General features: G+C 42.1%; 1 protein-coding gene across 5 annotated transcripts in view; it reads left to right on the forward strand.

Annotated features, from left to right (window-relative positions):
- Positions 1 to 24819, forward strand: part of GRK3 (G protein-coupled receptor kinase 3) — a 125632-nt gene that overhangs the window by 67106 nt on the left and 33707 nt on the right. For all 5 annotated transcript variants that reach the window (XR_016035364.1, XR_016035363.1, XM_088828283.1 and 2 more), the window contains 6 exons: positions 492 to 593; positions 2512 to 2586; positions 8999 to 9060; positions 12014 to 12065; positions 13906 to 13997; positions 14676 to 14775. Coding sequence is in view for 3 of the 5 variants with exons in the window: in XM_088828283.1 (XP_088684409.1) it covers positions 492 to 593; positions 2512 to 2586; positions 8999 to 9060; positions 12014 to 12065; positions 13906 to 13997; positions 14676 to 14775 (483 nt within the window). In the remaining 2 variants the exon portion in view is untranslated. The remainder of the gene's footprint in view (positions 1 to 491; positions 594 to 2511; positions 2587 to 8998; positions 9061 to 12013; positions 12066 to 13905; positions 13998 to 14675; positions 14776 to 24819) is intronic.

Here is a 24819-nt window from a genome sequence, read left to right on the forward strand (position 1 = left end):
AAAAGATTTAGTTGACTTTTAAAAATCTTTGCTGGAATCCTGACAATTCATCATTATTTTTTCCTCCTGAGTTTTGTAACACTGTAGTCAAGTGAAAATGATCCCCATCATAACTCATAGAAATGGATTACTGCCAAGTTCAAATCATTTGTGCTTTGGAAAGGAGAATTGGCAAGAAAGAATGGTCCATGGCTGCTATATCATAAAATAATTGTAACCATGGCAGTGTTTGTTTCCTAATATTGTGTTTCTAAATTTAAGTAACGAGGTTCATCATAGGAAAAAATCCATTCGTTTGTCCCAAGTTGAATTTAAATTATTCCAGCTTCATTATTTCAACATTAGAAGTAGTTGTTTCCTGTGCACTGGCCAATTCAAGTAATTTGCTTGATCTCATGTGGAAGTGGTTTCTGCCAAGACGAGTAATATCTTTTAATAAAGTAAGTTTCTAGGAAGACAGTACCTAACAATCATAACTTTTAACTGTCTAGATAAAAGAATATGAAAAGCTTGAGAATGAGGAAGATCGCCTTTGTAGAAGTCGACAAATTTATGATACTTACATCATGAAGGAGCTGCTGTCTTGCTCACATGTAAGTACCTCCTCTTATTTTATTAATTCAGTGTGAGTAACTGAGACAGGCTTCCATGTTTTTAGAATAAAAGTTAAAATAGGAGGAAAGGTTTAAAGGTATTCATCCAGGATGGAACCCATGTTTCTCAAGTTTTGTCATTTGTTTCCTGGTAATACTGATCCAGTATCTGCTGCTCCATGTACTTTTAATAAGGTTCCAAAAGTGGATCCTTCCAGTGCAGATGTTTATTAAATGGCTAATGCAGATCAATGCAAGAAAAGGCTAAGCTCAATTCTCGACTATCTAAGGAAACTAAGCTTTATTGTTTTTCATTTTGCTCTCCTTTAACAATTAGGCTAATCAAATATTTATCAATAAATATCTTAAATGCTTTCTTTGAATTAATAAGGTTGATTGTAATTATTATGTTAATATAGTTCACTAATAGTTGAATGATGGTTGAAATCTTTTTTTTTTTTTTTTGGTTTGTAAATCAGAGAAACAATCTTAGTCATTAGGATAAACGAGGTTCCTAGGAAATTCTTCAACCAGGAGTGAGTGGAATAATTAATAATGAAAACATACACTGTAATCTCTCTACATGAAAACTGTTTTCCAAAGAAGTGTACTAAGAGCCCTGGACTCCTGTGTCCAATGCAGTAGCCACTAGCCATGTGCGAGTATTTAATTGTGTTTACATTTGTTGTTGCTTAGTCTCTTAAGTCGTGTCCAACTCTTTGCGACCCCTGGACTGTGGTCCATCAGGCTCCTCTGTCTATGGATTTCCCAGGCAAGAATACTGGAATGGGTTGCCATCCCCTTCTCCAAGGGATCTTCCCGACCCAGGGATCAAACCCACATCTCCTGCATTGGCAGGCGAGTTCTTTCCCACTGAGCCACCAGGGAAGTATGTTTATATTAATTGCAGTCAAACAGAACTAAAATTTTAACTCCTGACGTCCTCCTGAGCCGCATTTGAAATGTGCAGTACCCTCTTGTGGCTGGCGGCTCCTGCATCAGCCCAGATTCACAGCATTTCCATCATCGCAGAGAGTCTGATTGGACAGCACTGGTCACGACAGTGACACACTCTCATGCTTCTGTATTTACTGTGTTGTCTGCAGTGCTTACTGAACTTCTGAGCTAGAGCTTCCCGCAAGCCTCTGTGCCTCACTGCCTTGCTGGAGATGGTTGGACCTTGGAAAATGCCGCGTGTTCACTGAGAAAGCCTCCATAGATGTAGCTTTCATGTAGGGCAGCGGTTTAGAGGGTTTTTAGCAGAGTGATATGCTTTTTTAAGCTCCTCTTCTTGTGCATTACTTCAGACATAATTTGAAGTTTAGGGGGAGGACAGGGTTTCTAATTTTTGTCAGTGTGAGTTTCGTTCTTTTAGGACCAATTCCTCTTTGCAGTGGTTACAGCAAGCCTTTCCTTAACGACCTAGAGTCTTTTCAACCCTGTGGTTTAGCTTTGTGATCCTGGCACTTAATTCTTAGGTATATCTTTGTGCATTCATGTTCTCTCATGAAATAGAAATTTTACATTTTTAGGACCCCAGTATCAGCCAACTGAGGTATGATGCATTTAATATTAATACGGTGATAATATGATTCCTTACACCCTTTTTAAGTCGAAGTAGCCTTGATCTCTTGTGGGCATAGATATTTCAGTTAGATGTCCCCCTGTGTATCACCCTTCTTAACATAGTTTCTAAGAACTCTGGAAGCTCTGAGGAACAATGATCTGTTTGGCTTGCCCGCAAACATACAACAGATTTTTTTAAAGAATGCATGTTGATGTGATCACCATAGGTTACTGCTTAGTAACTATTGTGTTAAATTATATGTTGTGATACTGTAAAATACACAGAGGTTTGCTCTGTTTTATATTTGTGGGGGAAAAAGAAAAAGAAAACATTGTGTGTGTTTTTTTAAAGCCATTCTCAAAGCAAGCCGTAGAACATGTACAAAGTCATCTATCCAAGAAACAAGTGACATCAACTCTTTTTCAGGTAAGGTAAAATGCTCTCCAAATAAATGTTTCTAATTCACTTAATGGTTGTATTTGGGGGCATTCTTTGCTTGGGTGAAAGTGCTGGCAGAATTTTGAGACTATTTCTTACCTATAGGTTTATCTGGATGAACCAAAGTTTAATATCACCTGTATTCTCATTGAAACATGCTCTTATGCCAGCATCATAAAGGGTATCCTGAAAAAGGCTGCTGGAACATTCTTTTAGTGTTTTGTTCCTATAAATCAATCAAGACGAGACATTGGAGGGAAAGGCCTTTTCCAGTTGGACATCCCAGACACCTGTGATGAGCAGGGACTGGGCAAGATTTACTTTCTAGTGGCACAGGTGTTGGTCCCCGTGGTGATCCTTCCCCCAGACAAAGAAGATTCATTTTCAGCAGTCAAGAGGGAATGAATGGCCTTGGAGTCGTGACTGAGAAACTGGATTTTTCCTCAGCTCTTCTTATCTTGAACACAACACAGTCATAGATTTAAATTATAAGGCTCAGAAAACTCGATCCACAACTGATGGGCCCATGTCTTGGCTGCTCTTTGGATGCAGTGATTTTCTTCCTGAAAGCCTTTTCTGTTATCCTGTGGGATTTCTATAGAGACGGCAGCTTGCAAGGGTATGGTCAAATTTCCAAGTGGATCATGTACTTTTTATGTTTCTGGGAGTTACAAGAAATAGGAAAGAATGCCATTTATTAATGTAATGGTTTTCATAAATGAAAATAACTAGTTTATCCTTTTCTTGAATTATTCAGTCATTTGAAGAGAAGTAAGTTGATTTTTGCCTTAGTGCGTTATAGTTGGGCTTATTTACACAGATTCATACAAAATGAATCTGATTATTCTATAGAAAAGATACTAGTTTGACTCTGAGAACATTTGGGCACGGTAACCAAACAGGCTGCTGCCTTTCTGCCAAAATGATTAGATGGACATCTCTTAAAATGCAGACCTTTTAGTATAGTCTAGTTGGTTATAAGCTTGGGCTCTGAAATTCAGTGACCTGAGTTTCAAGACCCTGGGCAAGGTACCATACCTCTCCGCACTTCTGTTTGTCCCTCTGTGGAGTAGAAATGCCAGCAGACTGTCCTGTAAATGGGGTTTTGAGGACTCAGTGCATATGAGCTGCTTTGTACCAGGCCTGTCTATCACAGCACTCCATAAATGTCAATCTTCTCAAACACCTCACAGTCAGAAAGTGCAATTTGAATACCTCCTTTTTGTTGCCTCTGTGATATTTTCATGTCAGAATTTCAGTTTTCTGACTTTGACATGGTTCAGAGATCGTTGTGTAATCAGTTACATTTAATATTGCTAAATTACATACGTAGACTTTACAACTCTGATGTTAGCTCTTCCTGTAGCATAAATAACGTTTAAAAAGATAGTTCCAGATGAAAGATACAAAGACCAACAAAATCATCTTTGTGGCTTCAAGAAACATTGATTTAGAAGCCATGTCTCCAGTATATCTTTTAAAAGCACTTTACTGATTTGTTCATAAGAAAATATTTGAGTAATGTTCTGATAAAACAGATACAGAATAGCTGGTATTTTTATTTCAGTGGTGAAGGAAATAGTTATTATTATGTCAGTTTAAATAAGAAAGCATTTTAGTGCAATTCGGTTAGAACCTAGTGGTCAAAGTGTAAAATAGAAGTTATATGTTTGGATGCCCTGTTTATAGAGGGACATTGATCTCTATAACATTTAACTGACATTAAAGTTACTTGATGTTCTTTGAGTTGGAATTTTCCCTCCTGGCTTTAAATGAGTTAAAATTGACAAAAATGTGTATAATTGAAAGTGTACAGTGTAATGTTTTGGTATGTGTACTCATTGTGGAATGATTGTTGTAATCTAAGCAGCATACTCGTCACCTCATGTAGCTATATTTGTGTGTGCATGGGTGGTGAGAACACTTAAGATCAACTTTCTTAGCAAATTTCAAGTGTACAATACAGTGCTATTAACTATAGTCCCCACACTGGACATGAGCTCTCCAAGACTTATTTATCCTGCAGAACTGAACCTTTGTACCCTTTAAGCAACATCTCCCCATTTTCCCCACTTCCTAACCCTTGGCAAACCAACCTTCTATTCTGCTTTTATAAGTTAGACTTTTTTAGATTCCACATACGGAGAGATCAGCTCATAATTGTCTTTCTGTGTCTGGCTTGTTTCACTTAGCATAATGTTCTCCAGAGTCACCTGTGGTGTCGTAAATGTCAGGATTTCCTTCTTTTTAAGGAACAGAACAGGGTGTACCATTTTGTGTGTGTGTGTGTACACATGTATGTGTACATACATGTATATCTCCACCTCCCATTTTCGTTATCCATCCATCCGTTGACAGACCCTTGGGTTATCTCCATATCTTTACTATTGTGAAGTAATGCCGCAGTGAACATGGGTGTGTGGGTGTCTCTTCAGGATACTGATTTAGCTTCCTTTGGATATATACCAGAAGGAGTCTTTATACTGTTTTCTGTAATGACTGTCCCAGTGTGTATTCCCACCAGCAGTGCACAAGGATTCCCTTTTCTCTGTATCCTCACCAACACCCACCTCTTGGCTTTCTGATAACAGTCATCCTGACAGGTGTGACATGATATCTCTCTGTGGTTTTGATTTGCATTTCCTTGATGATTAGTGATGCTGAGCACCTTTTCATATGCCTGTTGGCCATTTATTATCTGTTTTGAAAAATGTCTATGCAGGTCTTCAGCCCACTTTTGAACTGGGTTATTTGGGCCTTGGCTGTCGAGTTGAGTTCTTCATATGTTTTGAATATTAACCTCACAGCATATGGTTTGCAAATAACTTCTTTCATTCTACAGGTTGCCTGCTCACTCTGTTAATTGTTTCCTTTGCTCTGCAGAAGCTTTTTAGTCGGATGCAATTCCACTTGTCTGTTTTTGCTTTTGTTGCCAGAGCTTTTGATGTCATATCCAAAAAGTCATCACCCGAACCAGTGTCAAGAAGCTTTTTCCCGTGTTTTCTTCTAGTTGTATGGTTTCAGGTCTTATATTCAAGTCTTTAATTCATCTTGAGTTGATTTTTATATATGGTGTGAGGTAAGGGTCCAACCTCATCCTCCATTTATTGAAGTGACTGTCCTTACCCCACTGAATGCTTGATGCCCTTGTCAAAGATCAGGTGACCGTAGGTGTGTGGATTTATTTCTGAACTCTGTTCTGTTCCATTGATCCTTCAGATCTGTTTTTATGTCAGTACCATACTATTTTGACTGCTGTAGGTTTATTGTATATTTAAGCATTGTAAAGTGTGAGGCCTGAGAGGAAATTTCTTGTCAAGGAGAACAAGGTAATAAAAAAAAATGCTCTGAAAATAAATACAAAATGCCTTTTATTCTTTTTGTTTGCAAAGTTGACTTTAGAAATAATTGCCCAGGTACATTTCGTGGCAAGAGTTGGGAGGAGTCCTGTCTTACATTTAGGTTCCTGGAATGTGCCCAGTCCTGTGTTTGGCTCTCAGTGTTCTGTGCTTAGTCCCTCAGTTGTGTCTGAGTCTTTGCAACCCCACGGACTGTAGACTGCCAGGCTACTCTGTGCATGGGAATTCTCCAGGCAGGAATACTGGAGTGGATTGCCTTGCCCTTTTCCAGGGGATCTTCCCAACCCAGGGATCGAACCCAGGTCTCCTGCATTGCAAGTGGATTCTTGACCATCTGAGCCACCAGGGAACTCTCAGTGTTCTGAATCTTATTAAATCCTCACAACGGCCTTGCAGGTTAGATGTAACTCTCCCATCTTAAAGATTGAGGAAACCAAGAATCAGAGCAGTGAGGTCGTTTGCTCATGACCCCACTGTTGAACTTTGGCTTTTGCATTGCTCAGCTGACACATTTTGTGGTCCTTCATGTTGAAAGTGGCAGTGTGGTATATCATATCTGGTCTTAAGAATTTCTGGTAGAGAATGTTTTATAAAATATGAAAAAAAATGTTAACATAAGAGTTTCTGTAAATAGGAAATCTGTTACATACAAATTTAGTCTTTCATGCATCTTTCCACACTTGATGTCTTTTGAACCTCTTGAGACTTGTGGCATGGTGTTTAGCATCTAGAAGACTTGGCGAAGATGACTATTATCTTTCATTATAGACACATAGGACTTCAGAGCTGCAAAAGGCTTCAGAGAGAGAGAGAGGTCAGCTTCCCCTGTTACTAAGGAGGGAGCAAGTCCATTTGGTTTTAGTGACTATGCCCAGTGCCCTGCCCAGGACACTGATAGCCCTGCCAAGTGGCAGAGCCTTGCTTAGCCCCGTGGTAGGAAGGGAAGCTCCCAGGCGAGCTGCGGTGGTCTCACTGCTCATGTTGGTGACTGTGGCTTCTGTACATTTCCTCGTTTGATCACTTTCCTTGGACATCTCCTGATGTCTGATCCTTCTTTTTTGCGCATTTTTGGGATGATCTACAAAGACACAGAAAACATTAAATTTCTATCACTCAAGGAGAGAGTAGGGTATCACGATATTTTCCAGAACTAGCTAATTGCCCCTAGGCTGAGTTGTGAAGTGTTGGCATTTGATATTTTTATCACTCTTGAATTGAAGACTACCCCATGGGAAATAAATTTATGCAGTTTATTTGGTAATGTGTAAAGTGGCGTGAAATTGAAGCAGATTGTTCTCCATAGGGAAAGAGCCCCACACATGTGAGCCAGGAGTCCTTGCCTTAATCTCGGCTTAGCCATGAACCTGCTCAAAGACCTTGCAAATAGCTAAAAAAAAAATTTTACTCCATAGGTTCCTTCACTTTTAGTCTTTGAAACTCAATATTAATGCTGATCATTTATGATAATTGTAATCAATGGCAATTATATAGTTAATTGTAATTTACAAGCTGCCATTACCTAATTTACAGGGCTCAGTAAACGTGGGGGTCCTTGTTCAGGAATTTCAAGATGGCAACAGTCGGGCCCCATACCAAGCACTGGGCTCTTCTGTGGGGCTGCATGGGTCACATGCCCGTGAAGCTAATTCCAGGCATCTAAGGCATGTCTGTGACTTGCCGTGAGCTGTGCCAGATGGTAGAGACACAGTGGCACATAGGACAGACCTGTCCTTGCCTTCAGGGAACATGCCATTGAGTGGTATAGATAACTACTAACAAGTAGTCATGCCCATGAATCCATTGGTGCAAACTGGACAGGTGTGGAGAAGTGCGAGTACAAGGTACTATCAGTTCAGTTCAGTTCAGTCGCTCAGTCGTGTCCGACTCTTTGGGACCCCATGGACTGTTGCACGCCAGGCCTCCCTGTCCATCACCAACTCCTGGAGTTTACTCAAACTCCTGTCCGTTGAATTGGTGATGCCATCCAACCATCTCATCCTCCGTCGTCCCCTTCTCCTCCCGCTTTCAATCTTTCCCAGCATCAGGGTCTTTGCCAAGGAGTCAGTTCTTCGTATCAGATGGCCAAAGTATTGGAGTTTCAGCTTCAACATCAGTCCTTCCAATGAATATTCAGAACTGATTTTCTTTAGGGTGGACTGGTTGGATCTCCTAGCTGTCCAAGGAACTCTCAGGAGTCTTCTCCAACACCACAGTTGAAAAGCATCAATTCTTTGGCACTCAGCTTTCTTTATAGTCCAACTCTCACATCCGTACATGACTACTGGAAAAACCACAGCTTTGACTAGATGGACCTTTGTTGGCAAAGTAATGTCTCTGCCTTTTAATATGCTGTCTAGGTTGGTCATAACTTTTCTTCCAAGGAGCAAGCATCTTCTAATTTCATGGCTGCAGTCACCATCTGCAGTGATTTTGGAGCCTGAAAAAATAAAGTCTGTCAGTGTTTCCATTGTTTCCACATCTATTTGCCATGAAGTGATGGGACCAGATGTCATGATCTTCGTTTTCTGAATGCTGAGTTTTAAGCCAACTTTTTTATTCTCCTCTTTCACTTTCATCTAGAGGCTCTTTGGTTCTTCACTTTTTGCCATAAGGGTGGTGTCATCTGCATATCTGAGGTTATTGATGATTATGGGAGCACATAACTGGGAACCTCACCACCTCTGTGGAGAAGGCAATGGCACCCCACTCCAGTACTCTTGCCTGGAAAATCCAATGGACGGAGGAACCTGGTGGGCTGCAGTCTACGGGGTCGCGAAGAGTCGGACATGACTGAGCAACTTCACTTTCACTTTTCCCTTTCATGCATTGGAGAAGGAAATGGCAACCCACTCCAGTGTTCTTGCCTGGAGAATCCCAGGGATGGGGGAGCCTGGTGGGCTGCCGTCTATGGGGTCGCACAGAGTCGGACACGACTGAAGCGACTTAGCAGCAGCACCACACCTGAGTCTCATCCACTTGTGTTTTTCACTTTACTGTGTTCTTACTGATGCACTGTGGAATTTCTTTTCCATCCTTTCCAGCCATACATAGAAGAAATTTGTGAAAGTCTTCGAGGCAGCATTTTTCAGAAATTCATGGAAAGGTATGAAACTTTATGTACAAAGTCTTTTTTGTTGAGGTATGTTTGACATGTATCATTATGTTAGTATGGCAGTTTATTTGCTAAGTTGTGTCTGACCCTTGCGACCCCATGGACTGTAGCCTGACAGGCTCCTCTGTCCATGGGATTCTCTAAGTGAGAATACTGAAGTGGGTTGCCATTTCCGTCTCCAGAGGATCTTCCCGACCCAGGAATCAAACCCGGGTCTCCTGCCTTGCAGGCAGATTCTTTACCGACTGGGCTATGATATTTAAATCTTGTGCTGTGTAGGTATACCTCATTTCACCCCATAAGTGCTATCCTTAAAATGTGTTAACTTTATTCATTCAACAAACATTCATTATCCATGTGCTCTGTACCAGGCTTTGTATTAGCTTGTACCCTCTATACTTTATAATTTAGGGTTTGTATATCTTAACATCCCTTTGAGTTTTAGGTTTTAGTTTCCGAATGATCCAAAATGTAAATAGACTAGGGAACCTCAATATTCAAAGTATCTTATTGGGACACATTTGCTAATGCAAGCATGAGTCTATATTCAGTTCATTTGTTTATATGTTAAAGTCATATCCTTAAAAATGAGACAACCCTTTTCTTGATTCTTTACATAGTAGAATTTAGGTGTATTGGCAGATGTGTTTTGTCATGTCTGTCATTAATGTACCCAATAAATGTGTTTCTTTGGGTTACTCAAACTATAGAGTATGTTTGGCATATAAAATTCTGAAAAGCAAGGACCTGCTGTGTAGTGCAGGGAATTCTACTTGCTATTTATAATAACCTAAAGGGGAAAAGCAGTGAAGGCAATGGCAAGCCACTCCAGTACTCTTGCCTAGAAAATCCCATGGATGGAGGAGCCTGGTAGGCTGCAGTCCATGGGGTCGCTAAGGGTCGGACACGACTGAGCGACTTCACTTTCACTTTTCACTTTCATGCATTGGAGAAGGAAATGGCAACCCACTCCAGTGTTCTTGCCTGGAGAATCCCAGGGACGGGGGAGCCTGGTGGGCTTCTGTCTGTGGGGTCACACAGAGTTGGACACGACTGAAGTGACTTAGCAGCAGCAGCAAAGGGGAAAAGAATCTGAAAAAGAATAAAAAGCATAGAGATATGTGTATGTGTAACTGAATCCCTTTGCCGCACACCTGAAACTAGCACAGCATCGTAAATCAACTAGACTCCACTGTAAAAGAAATTTGTTTTAAAAAGGAAATGTAAAAGATTCCGGGATGCCTCTGAAAGTGCTCACACGGTTTCCAGGCACCTGAGAGTCAGCCCTTCGGTGTTCCCCTGTGATGGTGCACCTTAGGGATCGGACTTTCTGACCCTGAATCTGCATTCGCCTGGACCCTGCTCGTCTCTGTAAACTCGGCTAATTTCTAGACAGTTGGCAGGATGAGCAAGCTTCTGGGCGGGAACAGCCCACAGCTGGTCAGTAATTGCCCTTTAAGAGCAAACGCTTCAGTGTTTTGTCTTTTTTTCCTTCTCCACATGTTCACAGAACTAATTTTTTTTAAAAGTTGTATCAAGATTCTACCAGAGTTCAAGAGATAATTTTATCTTGGAGTAGAGTCAGTACTGTGGGAAATGAATCTGCATACAAATGATTACGTTTTCTGAGCAGGACCAGAGGGGCTTTGCCAAAAAGCAGTGGCATGGAACTGAGGGGCCAGGGCACTGGTTCAGGGCTAAGATTCAGCTGAGCCTTGGGCCATCTCCATGGCTGCTGATTCTAAAGATCTGACTTTTCCCAAACTCCTGGGTCAACCCATTGTTCTGTGACCCTCGGGGGAGAGGGGAGAAATGGGGATGGTAATTGAAATTGGGGAAGAGGTCTTATAACTTCACTATGTATCCAGGTAAACCTGCACAGTCATTGTCTCCCACTGAATTGACCATTCACTTTTTTTTTTTAATTTTGTTGAAGTATAGTTGATTTGCAATGTTAATTTCTGCTGTACAGCAAAGCGATTCAGCTATACATATATATATAGTCTTTTTTAATATTCTTTTCCATTATGGTTTATCACAAGATGTTGAATCTAGTTCCCTGTGCTATACAGTAGGAGTTGTTGTTTGTCCATCCTATATTATCCCAAACTCCCAATCGGGCTCTCCCCCACCCTCTCATCCTCTCTCACAGAGAGAACCGTAAGTCTGTTCTCTATATGAAGCTTTACATAGAAATGGGCTATAAATGCAAAATACACCCAGGTTTCAAAGCAATGAATTCAAACCAGTTTCAGGGGCTTCCCTGATAGCTCAGTTGGTAAAGAATCTGCCTGCAATGCAGGAGACCCCAGTTTGATTCCTGGGTTGGGAAGATCCCCTGGAGAAGGGATAGACTACCCACTCTAGTATTCTTGGGCTTCCCTTGTGGCTCAGCTGGTAAAGAATCCACCTGTAATGCGGGAGACCTGAGTTCGATCCCTGGGTTGGCAAGATCCATTGGAGAAGGGAAAGGCTACCCACTCCAATATTCTGGCCTGGAGAATTCCATGGACTGTATAGTCCATGGGGTCGCAAAGAGTTGGACACGACTGAGCGATTTTCACTTTCAAAGCAATACAAAACTAAGAATGTAGGCTATCTCATTAAAATTTTATATTGATTACATGTGGAAATGATAATTTTTTGATATATTGGTTCAAATAAGATACATTATTAAAATTAAATTACTTATGTGTCATCTGTTACCCGTCTGTTGGACAGTACCGACTCAGATAAAGATTGTTACCATAACATAATGCCAATTAAAACAGAAACATGAAATCTTCAATTTGAATTGTAAAATAAAGCCTTGAGTGCTAGGCAAACGCTTTGTGAAAAAAATGTTTACAAAGGCTCACTCTGAGAAGTCACACAAGTATACAATGCTAGTTTTGCAGTTAACATGGTATTTAACTTTTCAGTAATTCCTCACATTCTTTTTCAGTGACAAGTTCACTAGATTTTGTCAGTGGAAAAACGTGGAATTAAATATCCATGTGAGTATCATCTTTGCCTTTCTTTTTTTAAATAAAAACTTCCTTTGGCTCAGCTTCGTGAGAAAATATTTTATTCGGCAGCATACTCCCAAGGGTAACATGCTGCCCAAACAGATGTCCTGCTTACAGCTTTACGCATGAAAAATCCATCCTCCCATATCCAGTTGTAAACACTTTGAGTTTTCGTCCTCTTTTTTTCATATTGATATAAGAAAGCATTTATTTATTTAAGGAAGGATATTTTAAGCCATAATTAAGCTTTTAATAGAAATAGTAGTAAAGATACAAGTCTTCTACATCATGTAATTCCTGTGCCCATGTCATTTGCCATCCTGGTAAATTCCCTTTTTTTTTTTTTTCTAATTAGGTGCAGTCATGTAATAAACATGATGATATCTCTTACTAGACCACAGCTGCATCTTTTGTATTGTTTTGAGAATGATGAAAGCAGTCCTCAAAGGCAGGATCCTTCCTGGCTTGTATCCCCTCATACTCCGTCTTCTCTTAGCTTCTCCGTGTCAGGAGTTCTAGCGCACGTTCTTCACGTTTAGAGTGCTCCTGACTCTTCCCCTTTCCCTTGTGCTCTCCCTCCACAAAGGTTTGCAACTGAGAAAAAGAAATAACTGGATTCTGTTTTTGATTTTTAAAAAAAATTTTTTTAGTTGAACAGTACCATTCACAGAAGTGAGTTTTTTTTTTTTTCTTTTTAATTTCCCCTCTCTACCCCATTTCCAGCAGGATTGAGAAGCAAGAGGCAGTGACACATTTTTAAAAATAACGGGACTTCCTGGGCAGTCCAGATTAAGATCCTCTGCTTCTACTGCAGGGAACAAGGGTTCAATCCCTGGTTGGGGAACTAAGATCCTGCATGCATCCGCATGGCCAAAAAATGAACAAACAAAACCAAAAAACCCTTATCTCTGCTGCGGATCTTCCTTGTGCCTGTGCTCCTTTAGCAGACGTGGTATCCTCATGTCTTCACATCCTTCTGTCCTCTGAGCAGCAAACGTGAAGCTCGAGGGCCGGATGCCCCTGCCTGGCTGCAGACGTGATGTCTGAAGGGTTGTCTGGAGAAACCCTTCAAGCATCTGACCCTTCTTTTGCCTGGATACGTAACAAAAAGCATTTGCTATTGTCTGATGGCCTCTTACCGTGAACATAGGACTGTCTCTCTGCCTTTGTACCATCTGATGCTATGAAAACTTCTTGGGAAGCAAAGCATTGCTGAGAGGATATTGATGAAAACCTAGTGCTTATGGATGAAAGCCTCTTCATCGAGTTACTCACACCTGCTCTGGTTTCACACTCGCATGCCCAGCCTGAGTCCTCTCTACTTACTGATGCTTTTGATTAAAAAAATTCACATGGCCAGCATTCACTGGGCTTCCTGATCATATGGCCCAACTGTTAGGAGAGCATAGATGCCCTTGATGCAGACCTATTTTTCTACCACAGAAGTTCCTGGAATGGCTGAACTGTTCCCAAACTTCCAGCTTCAGAGTAGCCAAGGTCACTTTGTAGTTTGCCTGGAAATTTCACATTCACTTGTCTTGAAAGTATACACCTTATAATCTAAGATTCATGGGACTGGATAAAACAATGGGCTCCCACCGGGTCATCTTCCCAGTTGCCTCCATGGTTTGCATCCTGTGTAGTTTACATCGAAGGCGGTTCTAGAATGTCCTGCCACCTGTGCTTCTTATCTCTCAGTTTGCGGGGCCAGTTGCCCAAAGGGCAGCAACGTCAGAATCGCTGTTTCAATAACTGTATGTTTTGCATGAAAACAGTGGGATAGTTTTTACGCAGTTTTATGTTTCTGTGTTGCATTTTAAATTCACAGTTGACCATGAATGATTTCAGCGTGCATCGGATCATTGGACGAGGGGGATTCGGTGAAGTATACGGTTGCAGGAAAGCAGACACTGGAAAGATGTAAGTGTTCTACACTTGTATATTTTTCTGGGAATATTAGGAGGGTTTTATACTCACATTCAAAGAAAATCCCATTTAGTTGATGATCAGTGTTTTAGAATGTTACCCTCGACACACTTATAAAATCTTGACCAGTGCTTAATTCACAATTCCTACACACTAAATACTATAGTACAGGCCCCACCCCTACAAAACACACACACACACACACACACACACACACAAGTACTAGACAGTAGGGATACATACAAAATTTATTTCCCTGAATTTTTTGTGTATCTACTTTATTGCTTTTATTTAACTGAAATGTCAATTCATATAATAATAGAAATATCTTAATTATTGCTTGATTTTTTTTTTAAAATAGTCTTTTTACTTTAGAATAATTTTAGGTTTGGAGAAAAGGAGCAAAAAAATAGTGCAGGGAGTGTCTGTGTTCTCCATGTCCCTCTTACCGTAGTACAGGACACGTGTCACAGTGAATGAACAGATATCCATGTGCTGTTACTAAGTGAAGTCTCCACTTTATTCAGACTCCCTTGGTCTCTTAGAAGCATTTTGCTGCTTTAAAAGACTTCCCGAATTTTTAGAAACTTCCCTCAATATGATATGTACCATTTAAATCCACTTAGATATATTTTCTGTATAGATTCTCTTCAGTAATATTTATGGTTCTAGGTATGCAATGAAATGCTTGGATAAGAAGAGAATCAAGATGAAACAGGGAGAAACCTTAGCCTTAAATGAAAGGATCATGTTGTCCCTGGTGAGCACAGGAGTGAGTATTCAGTTTTGAACATTGCATTTGTGTGTGTGTGTGTTTCTATTCATTTGGTGAGTTTTTTGTTTTTTTTTTGGTATCAGGACAATTTATTTAAAATACAGCTTTTTTTGTTTTTCCCTTGGTGAATTATGCAGCTAGCCAGTTCTTGAGGGGATTAGAATTTATAGCAGGGAGCAGCAGCACTAAGTTAATATAAATAATAATTCAAAGAGACCTCTGTCTGAGTTGGGAATTAGGAACGTACTACCGGCCATCGTCACGCACACTGACCACTTGTCCCTTCACTGCCCATTTATGACTTCCTTCTTTGTGGGATATGACAGAGATGGCAGAATATAATCGTATAAGTGACCAAAAAAGATCACCTGAATATAGGTAAGAATTGGCTGCATGACAGTGAAGGACTAACCCAGAGGAGAAAAAGTAAGAGGAATGTCACTTCCCTCTTTCACAAACAGAGAGAAGTGATGCTCCGTCAACCCCCAACTATCCCTTTGGAGTGCTCCGCAGACTCGCAGGCTCAGAGGAGCCTGGTGGGCTGCTGTTTATGGGGTTGCACAGAGTCAGACACGACTGATGTGACTTAGCAGCAGCAGCAGCCAATCCATATTTCATTTGGAGGGGACCCTGTCTTCTCAGCACTTGCCCCCTTTCCCTGCTGTGGATGCTGGTCTTTTCCATCTCCAGCACCATGTTTCTGCCTACTGGTCCATTTATTCATACATTCCAGCTGTCATTTTGAGCTCATCACGTGTCAAAGACAGCTTCACCCTGTGTCATCTCGACTTATAAAGCAACATCCCACTCTGATTTCTTTTCCTGTTAATGCCATCACCCAGGACCAAAATCTCAGCTTTTATTTACTCGGACAGATATATGTAAAGACGCCCAGAAAAACCCATGGTCCCAGAAACCTGGCCATTGTCCGTGTACCCCGGCAAGTGAGGTACAGAGCCTGGGGTACCTCCAGCTGTCACAGCTGGGTTCTGAGTAAGGTCACCTTCACCCAGAGGTTTTCAAAGGCTCAGATCTTCCTGATGACTCAAGGCATTCCCTTTAGCTGATAAGCAAGGAACCTGAGATCCAGGGACGTCATTTCTTTGCCCAGAGTCCCTGGACTTCCTAAGTGAGCCCAGTGTTCTTTTCTCATCCCTTTGTAGGCTCCATGTTTTCTTGTCACCAAATATATTTATTGTGTTGTGGTTTATGTTAGTTCAGTTCAGTTCAGTCACTCAGTCAAGTCCGACTCTTTGCGATCCCATGAATCACAGCACGCCAGGCCTCCCTGTCCATCACCAACTCCCGGAGTTCACCCGAACTCATGTCCATCGAGTCGGCAATGCCATCCAGCCATCTCATTCTCCGTCGTCCCCTTCTCCTCCCACCCCCAATCCTTCCCAGCATCAGAGTCTTTTCCAGTGAGTCAACTCGTCGCATGAAGTGGCCAAAGTATTGCAGTTTCAGCTTTAGCATCAGTGCTTCCAATGAACACCCAGGATCGATCTCCTTTAGAATGGACTGGTTGGATCTCCTTGCAGTCCAAGGGACTCTCAAGGGTCTTCTCCAGCACCGCAGTTCAAAAGCATCAATTCTTCGGCGATCAGCTTTCTTCACAGTCCAACTCTCACATGACCACTGGAAAAACCATAGCCTTGACTAGATGGACCTTTGTTGGCAAAGTAATGTCTCTGCTTTTTAATATACTGTCTAGGTTGGTCATAACTTTCCTTCCAAGGAGTAAGAGTCTTTTAATTTCATGGCTGCAATCAGCATCCACAGTGATTTTAGAGCCCAAAAACTAAAGTCTGACACTGTTTCCACTGTTTCCCCATCTATTTCCCATGAAGTGATGGGACCAGATGCCGTGATCTTTGTTTTCTGAATGTTGAGCTTCAAGCCAACCTTTTCGCTCTCCTCTTTCACTTTCATCAAGAGGCTTTTGAGTTCCTCTTCACTTTCTGCCATAAGGGTGGTGTCATCTGCATATCTGAGGTTATTGATATTTCTCCCAGCAATCTTGATTCCAGCTTGTGCTTCTTCCAGCCCAGCGTTCCTCATGATGTACTCTGCATATAAATTAAATAAGCAGGGTGACAATATACAGCCTTGACGTACTCCTTTTCCTATTTGGAACCAGTCTGTTGTTCCATGTCCAGTTCTGACTGTTGCTTCCTGACCTGCATACAGGTTCCTCAGGAGGCAGGTCAGGTGGTCTGGTATTCCCATCTCTTTCAGAATGTTCCACAGTTTATTGTGATCCACACAGTCAAAGGCTTCGGCATAGTCAATGAAGCAGAAATAGATGTTTTTCTGGAACTCTCTTGCTTTCTCCATGATCCAGCGGATGTTGGCAATTTGATCTCTGGTGCCTCTGCCTTTTCTAAAACCTGCTTGAACATCTGGGAGTTCACGGTTCACATATTGCTGAAACCTGGCTTGGAGAATTTTGAGCATGACTTTACTAGCGTGTGAGATGAGTGCAATTGTGCGGTAGTTTGAGTATTCTTTGGCATTGCCTTTCTTTGGGATTGGAATGAAGACTGACCTTTTCCAGTCCTGTGGCCACAGCTGAGTTTTCCAAATTTGCTGGCATATTGAGTGCAGCACTTTCACAGCATCATCTTTAAAGATTTGAAATAACTCCACTGGAATTCCATCACCTCCACTAGCTTTGTTCCTAGTGATGCTTTCTAAGGCCCACTTGACTTCACATTCCAAGATGTCTGGCTCTAGGTCAGTGATCACGTTATCGTAATTATCTTGGTCGTGAAGATCTTTTTTGTCCAGTTCTTCTGTGTATTCTTGCCACCTCTTCTTAATATCTTCTGCTTCTGTTAGGTCCATACCATTTCTGTCCTTTATCGAGCCCATCTTTGCATGAAATGTAGAAATCTCTTGTTTTTCCTGTTCTGTTGTTTTCCTCTATTTCTTTGCATTGATCACTGAGGAAGGCTTTCTTATCTCTCCTTGCTATTCTTTGGAACTCTGCATTCAGATGCTTATATCTTTCCTTTTCTCCTTTGCCTTTCGCTTCTCTTCTTTTCACAGCTATTTGTAAGGCCTCCTCAGACAGCCACTTTGCTTTTTTGCATTTCTTTTCCATGGGGATGGTCTTGGTCCCTGTCTCCTGTACAATGTCACGAACCTCCGTCCAGAGTTCATCAGGCACTCTAGCTGTCAGATCTAGTCCCTTAAATCTATTTCTCACTTCCACTGTATAATCATAAGGGATTTGATTTAGGTCATATCTGAATGGTCTAGTGGTTTTCCCTACTTTCTTCAATTTAAGTCTGAACTTGGCAATAAGGAGTTCATGATCTGAGCCACAGTCAGCTCCTGGTCTTGTTTTTGTTAACTGTATTACAGCTTCTCCATCTTTGGCTGCAAAGAATATAATCAATCTGATTTCGGTGTTGACCATCTGGTGATGTCCATGTGTAGAGTCTTCTCTTGTGTTGTTGGAAGAGGGTGTTTGCTATGACCAGTGCATTCTCTTGGCAAAACTCTATTAGCCTTTGCCCTGCTTCATTCTGTGCTCCAAGGCCAAATCTGCCTGTTACTCCAGGTGTTTCTTGACTTCCTACTTTTGCATTCCAGTCCTCTACAATGAAAAGGACATCTTTTTCGGGTGTGAGTTCTAAAAGGTCTTGTAGGTCTTCATAGAACCGTTCAACTTCGGCTTCTTCAGCGTTACTGGTTGGGACATAGACTTGGATTACTGTAAAATTGAATGGTTTGCCTTGGAAATGAACAGAAATCATCCTGTCGTTTTTAAGATTGTATCCAAGTACTGCATTTCGGACTCTTTTGTTGACCATGATGCTACTCCGTTGCTTCGAAGGGATTCTTGCCCACAGTAGTAGATATAATGGTCATCTGAGTTAAATTCACCCATTCCAGTCCATTTTAATTCACTGAGTCCTAGAATGTCTATGTTCACTCTTGCCATCTCCTGTTTGACCACTTCCAATTTGCCTTGATTCATGGACCTAACATTCCAGGTTCCTATGCAATACTGCTCTTTACAGCACCGGACCTTGCTTCTATCACCGGTCACATCCACAGCTGGGTATTGGTTTTGCTTTTGCTCCATCCCTTCATTCCTTCTAGAGTTACTTCTCCACTGAGCTCCAGTAGCATACTGGGCACCTACCGACCTGGGGAATTCCTCATTCAGTATCCTATCATTTTGCCCTTTGATACTGTTCATGGGGTTCTCAAGGCAAGTATACTGAAGTGGTTTGCCATTCCCTTCTCCAGTGGACCACATTCGGCTGTGGTCCATGTGATCAGATCGACTAGTTTCCTGTGATTATGGTTTCAGTGTGTCTGCCCTCTGATGACTCCCCGCAATACCTACCGTCTTATTTGGGTTTCTCTTACCTTGGGCGTGGGATATCTCTTCACAGCTGCTCCAAGAAAGCGCAGCCGCTGCACCTTACCTTGGACGAGGGGTATCTCCTCAAGGCCGCCCCTACTGACCTTGAACGTGGAGTAGCTCCTCTCGGCCATCCTGTGCCCGTGCAGCCACCGCCTATTGGACATGTGGTAGCTCCTCTCGGCCACTGGCCCTGGCCTCGGGTGTAGGGTAGCTCCTCTAGGCCACACTTCTTTGTGTGGTCGGTTGCACCGGAACCGGCGTCTCTCCGGCGGCGTTCTAGTGTTAGTTTTAAGTGCTTCTAGAAAGGCTATTTACCATTGAAGTCAATGAATATCGTAATTCAGTTTAACTATAACAGATGAAAATGCCATCGCTATGAACAGTAATGTCTAATTATGCACCTCTACCTGCCAACATGTAGACATTAAACATTTCAAGTAAGAGTGACTCTGTGAGTGTGAGCAAGATGCTGACTGATGGGAATGGAACCTGGGTGGCCTGCGCACTGTACTGGAGTCAGTGTGAATGACGTTGGTTTCTAGGGTCTGTTGGAAATGCCTCTGTCTTCATTTCAGATGTGAGTGTGTGCTTATTGCAGGCATTAAGTGCTTTATTAAAATTTAATTTTTAATGTCTCATCTCAAAGCCTTGGATGTTTATTCCCAGGAGAGCCTATGGAAAAAAATTGAGGGTATTAGAAAAATATATGAACAATTGCAAGCCACTCCAGTACTCTTGCCTAGAAAATCCCATGGATGGAGGAGCCTGGTAGGCTGCAGTCCGTGGGGTCGCTAAGGGTCGGACACGACTGAGCGACTTCACTTTCACTTTTCACTTTTACACATTGGAGAAGGAAATGGCAACCCACTCCAGTGTTCTTGCCTGGAGAATCCCAGGGACAGGGGAGCCTGGTGGGCTTCCGTCTGTGGGGTCACACAGAGTCGGGACACAACTGAAGTGACTTAGCAGCAGCAGCAGCAGTAGCAGCAGCATTTTTGTTTTATTTAGGTGAGCAGAATGTGATTAAGTAGTTTCAGAATTCCTCACTGGTCTGCCCATAAGGGAGTAAATAAAAAATTGCAGTTATGTTGTTCTACTGCTTTGAACTAATTTAAGACTTGTTTCTGCAAATATCAAGACTGTTTAGCATTTTTAAAAACATTGTAAGTGCATCATTTAACCAAAAGAGTTGTAGTAAAGTTATTTAGAGCCATTTTTGTTGATCAAAGGCCACAGTTTGTAGGATTTAAGTAACCTTTAGTTTGAAATTGCCTCCTTCGGTGATGTGTTGATCGGCCTGTGTCAATATGATTACCTAAGGTGTTGGCATGGAAATAAGCTGGAGTCACCATCAAAGTTTTCTTTCTGCTTGGAGGTTGGATTACTGTTTCAGTCTCAAATTGAGAATTCCTTCTTCTCACCCCCAAGAGAGACAGTAAGAAGTACTGTTCCCAGTTTTATTCCGTAACTTTTGGGTCATGAAAAGGGAATCAGGGCAAGTATATCCATTACTGGGAGGAGCCATCAGCACCTTCATTAAGTCAGTCAGTTATTCATGAGGAGTGTCGCTTATTCATTCCCTGATCATCCTTGAGTCTTAGATTGTGCCAGGTACTTGGCTATGAGACAGGGGTCCCGAAACACAAATATGGTCTTTGCTCTTATAGGGCTGCGTAAAATGAGAGACAGCAGTGTTTACTGAGAGAATCTCAGACATGTGTCGATTATTGGAACATGTGCAAGAGCTGTGTGTGAAAGAGAGGTCTATGGTGCTCAGAAGGCATGAAACAGGGCGGTCCTCTGGGGTCGGAGGGACGCCAGGGTGTGTATGAGTCCCGAGCACGGGTGCTCTGGGGACTCAGGTCAGCACTGCTGGGCTCTGAAGTGATGCGGTGAGGACCACACGGGGAAGCTGGGGAGAGAGAGAAGCAGACAGAGGCCAGACCAGCAGAAAGAGCTTTCTGGACGAGTACTAAGGACTTTAAAAAATCTTTACAGCCATTTAATAAGCCTTGCAATTCTGAAAGGGTTCCTCTGATTGCAGGGTGGAGAGCTTTTGTGGAGGACTACTTTGTGGTCTGTTTTATCACAGTTTGCTGCTGCTGCTGCTAAGTCGCTTCAGTCGTGTCCAACTCTGTGCGACCCCATAGACAGTTTAAGTTCCTGCAAAATGCAGACTGTTTCGCTCACTAGGAAATCAAAGAAGACGGTTCCGGGGACTTCCCCGGCAGTCCAGTGGTCAAGACTTCATGCTTCCAGTTCAGGAGGCACAGATTCAGTCCCTGGTTGGGGACTAAGATCCTACATGCCCCCCCCGAAAAAAAAAACTAGAAAAAAGGAGATAATTCCTTGCTTAAGAGCTTTTATTTAAGGACCCTCCTGTGAGAACCCCCTAGTTCTTAGTCACCTTGAATTTGTAATCAAGACAGAACATCTTACCATAATTATCTTAGAGACTGTGCTAACACCATTATTAAACTGCTGCCTGTTTGGCTGTGTGGGTCAGCATTCAGTTCTTTGTGTCGCAGACCCCACCTGAAACTCAGGATGGCATCTGCTCAGGGCCTAAAAGATGAGGGATCCTGGTCAGTGAACTCCTTAGAGATAACCAAATCACATCCCTTTAACCGAGCTTTGATTTTACGTTGCTATGGAAACATTACCTTTGTAAGTGGAGTGACATAGGACAGGGTCTGGTGAGGGTCCAGAGTGGGAGACTTGGGGTTTGAATCTTGGCTGGCTACCAGATTTCTTTGTGGCCTCAGGCAAGTCATTTCCCTTTTAGAAGGGGGAGGGCAGTGTTTAGTTTCCTCGTCTTTAAAGTAAAGAATTTGGACCAGATGATTTTTTTTTTTTTTAGAAGAGCACTTTCTGTTGCAGTAGCCTATGACTGCTGCTGCTGCTGCTGCTGCTAAGTCACTTCAGTTGTGTCCGACTCTGTGTGACCCCATAGACAGAAGCCCACCAGGCTCCCCCGTCCCTGGGATTCTCCAGGCAAGAACACTGGAGTGGGTTGCCATTTCCTTCTCCAATGTGTGAAAGTGGAAAGTGAAAAGTGAAAGTGAAGTCGCTCAGTCATGTCCGACCCTTAGCGACCCCACGGACTGCAGCCTACCAGGCTCCTCCATCCATGGGATTTTCTAGGCAATAGTACTGGAGTGGCTTGCCATTGCCTTCTCCGAGCCTATGACTGTAAATCTCCAATTTGTGTCCCATCTCAATAACATAGTATCTTAACTCACTTTGACCTTTTGCCGTTTTCTCAGGGCTGTCGTTGGAAGGATCGAACACTGTCTGTTCAGAAAAACCCCTTTCCAGGCTCTGTTGGTCCCCTGGGTGAAGTGAGTGGAGTTGCTGTCTCAAGCAGGAAAAGACCCAAGCTTTACTAAGTTCCTGGTCCACCCACTTGTCTGCTCTAGAGATGAATTGGTGATTAGATCAGGAACCAGAGTACGTGGGGAACCCCCTTAAGGAAGGGGCATGATATTTAGAGCAGAACGAGTCGTCACCAGCAGACTATGGAAAGGTCTGGTGAAACACTGGTGGGGCTCCAATTAGGATGGTGCCACTCGGCCCCCAAGAACCAGATAGCTTTTAATAGATAAAGGACAGCAGCTTTATTTTATGACTGTAGAAAACAAAATAAATCTCGAAATCAGTGAACACCAAGACCATCTCAACTGAACTCTTAAGGAAACAAGGTAACCACAAAATGAATTTCCTCCAGAAGACTTGGGGAAATTGAGTTCAAGTTCTCGAATCCTGAGCACACAGGCACGTGTCCACACAAATTCATCTGTATGCCCTTCATCTATAGGTGTGAACAAAGTGAATTCTGTTCACAGTGTACTCTGTTGAAAGTTGAGTATATTCTGTAGAATTTAATAATTCTTTGCTTCTGTTAAAGAAAGTAGATGTAGATATTTTAGGCCATTTGTTATTTGAATCAGTTGAGTGGCAAGTGTTCACTGTGTATGAATCTCAGTGGGACTTAGTGCTGGATCTAGTGGATTTTCACCAGGGAGCACATCTGTGTATCCAGAACCTAGGTCAAGAGACAGAAAGTCACCCATGTCCCAGAAGTCTCCCTTTACCCTTTCCAGCTGCTCACTCCATGCCCAAGCTAACTACTACCCAGATGTCTGACACTGTAATTTAGCTGTGCCCCTGTTGGAACTTTATATAAATGTATTCTTTTTGTGTCTGGCTTCTCTCAGTGTTGCTTGCAAGATGCAGCTGAGTCGTTGCTTATAGCAACAGCACCTTTTGTAGCTAAATAGTAGGGGTCACCAGGCTATATGTGTGGCCTGGGGACCAAATCTGGCTTGTGTTCGCAGTCCATGAACTAAGAATTTTTTTTTTTTTTTAAGCAAAAGAAGCAGAGAAGAAATTGTCAAGAGAAAAGAAGCAGAGAAAACTATGTGACAGGGATGGGGCCTGAAAAGCTTAAAATATTTACTGTCTAGCCCATTTGCAGAAAAAGTTTGGCAGCCCCTGCTCTATAGTACTCCATCATATAAATGTACCACAGTTCGTGTGTCCGTCCTCCTGTTGGCAGACATTTGGATCATTTCCTGGTTTGGGCTGTTTTGAATAGTACTGTGAGGACCATTCTCATGCAGGTCCCTTGGTGCACATGAGTACAGATTACTGTTAGGTAGATACCCCGGGCTGGAATTTCTGGCTCATAGGCTTTGCAGGTAGTTATCAGCTTTGGCAGATGCCATCAAACGCCTTGTGAAAGCAGTTGTACGATTGTGTCCTCCCAGCTACCACGTTGGAAGTGCCATTAACTCTGTATCTTTGCAACACTTGGTATCATCGGTCTTTGTAATTTTAGTCCTTCTCCTTTGTTTTAGTGATGTAACGTTGTGATTTGCAGTTTGCATTTCCTTGGGGGACAGCTGAGGTCTGGCATCTGTTTGAAGACTTACAGACTGTTTGATACTCAGTAACAAATATACAACACTGTTGTGGTGGTCATGCCATTTTCCTGTTGGGTTGTGTGCTTTTTTATTTATTGATTGATGAGAGTTCTTTGTATATTCAAGATATATGTGGATTTCAAACACCTCCTCCCATTCTGATATTTGCCTTTCTTACTCTCTTAATGGCATCTTCTGAAGAACAGAAGTTTCAGCTTTATTTTTCTTCACGAGTTATCTGAACTTTTCTTGGCTGTTTACATTTCCATATAAATATGGGGATGAGTTTGTCAATTTCCATTTTAATTGTTTACATGGAATGTATGGTTAATTTGGGAGAAAATTGACATCTTTACAATTGAGTTATTCTATCCCCCACCCTGGTATATTTTTCACTTCCAAAAGCTGATTTAATTTCATTTTTATTGTCAGTGTTTCAAGACAGTGATATCAGTAACATTTCTCCCCGTGATAAAGGTTCTTCCAGCTCAGAATCAGACACTGAAATGAATCTGTGACAATAACCAGAACCAAGGTGTAGACCAACAGGAGGACCAGCAAGGCAGTAATATTTGTCCGTAGAATCTGAGTCTTTTGAAGATGTAGATAGAGGAGTCATGATTTAATCACAGCGACAGAGCATCTCTGAGTTCATCTCCGATTAGCAGTGTTTGCATCTCTGTGCGTTTTTTTTTCCTTGGAATCAGGCTCCCTTTCCTGGGTCTGTTAAAG

This window comes from Moschus berezovskii, chromosome 19, assembly GCF_049115385.1.
Source record: "Moschus berezovskii isolate FMDL1 chromosome 19, NW_MosBer_1.0, whole genome shotgun sequence".
NCBI classification, from domain to species: domain Eukaryota; kingdom Metazoa; phylum Chordata; class Mammalia; order Artiodactyla; family Moschidae; genus Moschus; species Moschus berezovskii.